At 37.4% G+C, this 5,028-nt stretch overlaps 1 protein-coding gene across 1 annotated transcript; it reads left to right on the top strand.

Moving 5' to 3' along the window:
* The first annotated feature begins 744 nt into the window (after positions 1 to 744).
* On the top strand, positions 745 to 4,274 carry LOC104101485 (EIN3-binding F-box protein 2-like). Its single transcript, XM_009608939.4, has 2 exons — positions 745 to 912; positions 1,695 to 4,274. The coding sequence occupies exons 1-2, from the start codon at positions 888 to 890 to the stop codon at positions 3,581 to 3,583; spliced, it is 1,914 nt and encodes a 637-aa protein (XP_009607234.1). The 5' UTR covers positions 745 to 887; the 3' UTR covers positions 3,584 to 4,274.
* Positions 4,275 to 5,028: the final 754 nt, after the last annotated feature.

Below are 5,028 nucleotides of genomic sequence, written 5' to 3'. Positions count from 1 at the left end.
GGTTAGGGTAGAAGGTTAGTAGGTTGTCTGAGTGTATCTCTTTTCTATTCCCGTAGTGTCAATACTATTCTAGTATTTTCTTATACTTATACCTTTAGTATTACCAATTAGTTCTTTTGCTTTAGTTTTCTTATCATTTGATCTTGTTGTTGTCACTGTTTATTGTTTATGCTTTATTTTTTCTTCTTGCGATGAACCGAGGGTATATCGAAAACAGCCTCTATACCTTCACAATGTAGGGATACGACCTGGTATAAACTGCCCTCTCTAAACTCTACCTGTAAAATTATAGTGAATTTATTATTATGGTATGAAATAACCTCTCTACCCTTCCGGAAGAGGGGTAAAGCTACCTACATCTTTACCTTCTTTCTAAATTTGTTTTTTTACTCGTAGAGAGAAACTAAAAAAATGATTTAAAATAAAATAAAAAGACGGATGCAATAAGTAACCGGTAAGTGGACGGTAGTTAGCTGGTTTGAGGTACACAGTACGACCACAAGTGGCTTAGCTCTGAAGAATAACCGGAAATACCGGTTTTAGGGAATGATTCATTGAACTAACCAAATACATTTAATTTGTAAAAAATAACTAAATTCATATCATATACTACTAAATTTTATTTTATATATATAATGTGCCCACATACCTATTATGAAACCAAGAACCATTCTTTCCTTTTTTTCCTTCACTATCTGACCTTAAATTCTCTCTTTTTTCCCCTACTTTTGGTGGGGTTAGCAGTTTTCTTGAAAAATTTGGATTTTTTCAACTGGAATGCAAATATTGGCTAAAGATCAAATCTGGGTTGTGTTTTTCTTGGTTCAAAATCTGATCTTTTTTGCTCTATTTTGTGGATTTTTTTATTCTGAAGAACAGCAGCAGCTATGCCTACTCTTGTTAATTACAGTGGTAAGTTCCATTTTCCTGCTTTTAAGTTCTTGATTTGTTTATTTTTTTGAATTAATTCAGTATCTTAGTTAAGGCTGATTTAATATTTATTATGAATAGAGACTATAATTCTGTATAGGTGCATGATTATTGAGATAAATATGAGCATTTATTTACTGTAAATGACGAAAAAGGGAAACTGAATCTATATTAAAAGATGGTAATTTTAATGAAGAAACTGAAAAAAAACAAAATACTAACTGTTTTGGTCTTTTAGGTTTACCAATGATTTATTTAGAATGAATAGAGTCTATAAATCTGTATAGGTGCATGATTGTTGAGATGAACATGAGCATTAATTTACTGAAATAGACAATAAAGGAAAAAAGTACAAAAAAAATAAAAAATTCTTTGTTTGGCTTGTAATCTGAAGCTATATTTAAAGATAGGTAATTACTTAAGAAAATTGTGGATAAACATTAGTACTGTTTTAGTCTTTGCACCTAGAATTGTTTTAACTATCTGATCTGAAAATATGTACCTATTAGGTAGATCTACAGCTTCAATTCACATGTGATAATTGTTTATCTGTTCATTTTTTGCAAATAACATAACTTGGTCGTACTTGAAATTTAAATGAAAGTTTGCAAAAAAATGGATTTGACTGCATATTTGCCAATTTTTTTTTTAGAGAAATTTTAGTAAGCTATATTGCATATAAAACAAAGAAATGTTAGTATGCTATAGCATGTTGATTTGAGGGAAAATACAGCTAATGATGTTTTTTGCTCTTTGGATTTCAGGTGATGATGAGTTCTATTCTGGTGGACCATTTTGTTCTGCTGAAGTTTACTGCCCTCCTAGGAAGAGGGTGCGCATTAGTGGCCCATTTGTTGTTGAAGATCGGTCAAAGGATCCATCTCTCGAAATTCTTCCTGATGAATGCCTATTTGAGATCCTCAGACGATTGCCAGGAGGCCGTGAAAGGAGTGCAGCAGCTTGTGTTTCTAAGCGTTGGCTTATGCTGTTGAGTAGCGTGCGGAACTCCGAAATTTGCAGGAGCAAGAGCCAGAACAATCTGTCAAGTGTAGAGGAAGTAAATGGGGATTCAAATGACACGACAATGATCTATAAAGATGAAGATCTTGAAGTAGAATGTGATGGATACCTTACTAGGTGTGTGGAAGGGAAGAAAGCTACTGATGTTAGACTTGCTGCGATTGCAGTTGGAACTTCTAGCCGTGGGGGACTAGGAAAGCTTTCTGTCCGCGGGAGTAACTCAGTTCGTGGTATTACTAATGTTGGTCTATCCGCAATTGCACATGGTTGCCCTTCTCTTAGGGTCCTATCGTTGTGGAATGTTCCTTCTATTGGAGATGAAGGTCTCTTTGAGATTGCAAGGGAATGCAATTCATTAGAAAAGTTGGATCTAAGCCAATGCCCTTCAATTTCCAACAAGGGACTTGTTGCAATAGCAGAGAATTGCCTGAGCTTGACTTCTTTGACAATTGAATCTTGTGCGAGTATCGGAAATGAGGGATTACAAGCTATTGGAAGATGTTGCACCAAATTACAGTCTCTTACCATTAAGGACTGCCCTCTTGTTGGGGATCAGGGAGTCGCTAGTCTTCTGTCATCAGGTGCTACAATGTTGACAAAAGTGAAACTACATGGTCTAAACATCACGGATTTCTCGCTTGCTGTTATTGGTCACTATGGCAAGATGATTGCCAATCTTAATCTTAGTTCACTCCGAAATGTGAGTCAGAAGGGATTTTGGGTCATGGGTAATGCTAAGGGTCTCCAGTCTCTGGTTTCTTTGACGATCACCTTATGCAAGGGAGCCACGGATGTTGGTCTTGAAGCAGTAGGAAATGGATGCCCAAATCTAAAGCATATGTGCATTCGCAAGTGTTGCTTTGTTTCTGACGGTGGACTGGTGGCTTTTGCCAAAGCTTCTGGATCTTTTGAGAGCTTACACTTGGAGGAATGCAACAGGATTACCCAAACGGGTATCCTTAATACAGTTTCAAACTGCAGGAAATTAAAATCCCTTTCCCTAGTGAAATGCATGGGAATCAAGGATCTAGCTCTACAAACTTCCTTGCGGTTGCCATGTGAATCTCTTCGGTCCTTGTCTATCCGAAGCTGTCCAGGATTCGGGAGTACTAGCTTAGCTATGGTCGGTAAGCTCTGCCCCAAGCTGCATCAATTAGATCTCAGTGGGCTTTGTGGAATAACGGATGCTGGTCTTCTCCCGCTGTTGGAGAGCTGTGAAGCAGGACTTGTTAAAGTGAATCTTAGCGACTGCCTGAACTTGACAGATCAAGTGGTACTCTCATTGGCTAGGCTACATGGTGAGACCCTGGAATTGCTGAATCTTGATGGATGCAGGAAGGTTACCGACGAAAGTTTGATGGCAATTGCGGATAATTGCCCATTACTTAATGATCTCGATGTTTCTACGTGTGCAATAACTGATTCTGGTGTTGCTGGTTTATCCTGTGGAGTGCAAGTGAATTTGCAGGTCCTTTCCTTATCAGGTTGCTCGATGGTGTCAAACAAGAGCGTTCCTTATCTTAAGAAGTTGGGGGAGAATCTACTTGGTTTGAATCTTCAACATTGCTCCGTTAGTTGCAGCGCAGTTGAGCTTCTTGTGGAGGATTTGTGGAGATGTGATATTCTCTCCTAAACCAAATGAGCAGAAGGAAATGCATCGAAAGGGGTTTGGAAGAAGAAGCAGAAGCTATTTGGTTCATTCAGCTTCTAGCGAGACAGAAGCACACATGAGTGTTGTTTTTCAGCCCGTGTATTCGCGGCCATCTGATACTTCAGTGTCTCGGTTGTTTTCCGGGAGGCTATGGCAAACCACTTTTTTCCAGGCTTCATCAAGTAAAGCCTGTTTCCGACGTTTTTGGTCTCACATTTTATGGAGACTGCCTCTATCGCGCCATGGTTTCCTGAGAATACAGTCACCGAGCACTGACTTCAAAATTTTCACTCATGTTGCTCCTTGTAAAGCTACGCGGCTTGAACCATTCAGCTAAAACTTCTGTGGACGGATTCGTTATGCCTTTGCCTCCTTGATGTTCTACATTGCAGAATCAGGCAGTGTTTTCGTAGTCTATCATGTTAAGAGAGTTTTTAGTGTTCATTGCAAGTATCTACTTTGTGTATTAGGCTTTAATTGCTTTGTGCAATTCTGTAGTATGTTGCCTGTTATTCAGGGGCTTGGCCTTACAACCTACCTAGGTTGTTTTTTTCCTTACCAAGTCCTAGTTTTTGATAGGATTATCAGTCCTATTTTTAGCAGGTTTCCAACATTTTCAGATTTGTACACTGCAACTATGTTTTATATAATGAAAGTGGTAGTTTGTTTTGAATTGTGTTTGTCTGTCAATTGTTCATTTTTCATCAGTCCTTTAATATTAGCCATGTGATGCTCTATCAACACTAAGTAGGCGTTTGGACATAAAAATTGTAATTTTTGAAAAAAGTAATATTTGGAGTTAAAAGTTGAAAATTGATATTTGAAATTTGAAATTATGTTTGATCATTCATTTTACTTGAAAAAATATTGCAGATTTGTGAGTGGAGAAAACAAACAAGAACAATAACCCAGTATAATCCCACTAGTGGGGTTTCCGTTAGACCCTCGGTTCCCTCCCTCCAAGAACTCCCCACCTTGCTCTTCACTACTAGAGTAACCCACTCTTGTCTGAGCGGAGAAAACAAAATTTCCGAAAATTAACTTACAAAATTTCATCGACAAACACGTTTTTGAAAAGAAATGGTAGACAAACGAGTCCTTAATATAGTGAATGGAACTACTTATAAGTGCTAATGTTTCTATAAGATGAAGATCAAATATGTCAAACCCCCAAACTAGTTTCTTGACTAAGTTTTCTTCAAACAATTAGGAGGATGGTTTTGTTTAGTTTTAAACTGTCAGACCAGAAGCTGTATCAAGTGCATGTGATATCCTTGAGAAATTCTTTTCAATATAACCATAGAACTCAACATATGAACCAAGCAAATGATAAAAAAAGTTTATCTTCTATATACGTCAATAATGTAAAAGAATTCTTACATTATCCGGTCTAGAGGTAGATTTAGGATTAAATTTGATGAATTCCT

Source organism: Nicotiana tomentosiformis, chromosome 6 (genome assembly GCF_000390325.3).
Source record: "Nicotiana tomentosiformis chromosome 6, ASM39032v3, whole genome shotgun sequence".
NCBI lineage: Eukaryota > Viridiplantae > Streptophyta > Magnoliopsida > Solanales > Solanaceae > Nicotiana > Nicotiana tomentosiformis.
This window is presented reverse-complemented; position numbering and strand designations above follow the sequence as displayed.

Coding starts and splice junctions, on each gene's coding strand:
- LOC104101485 (XM_009608939.4), top strand. CDS start 888: ATGCCTACTCTTGTTAATTACAGTG. Junction 913..1,694: donor TACTCTTGTTAATTACAGTG/GTAAGTTCCATT, acceptor TTTGGATTTCAG/GTGATGATGAGTTCTATTCT.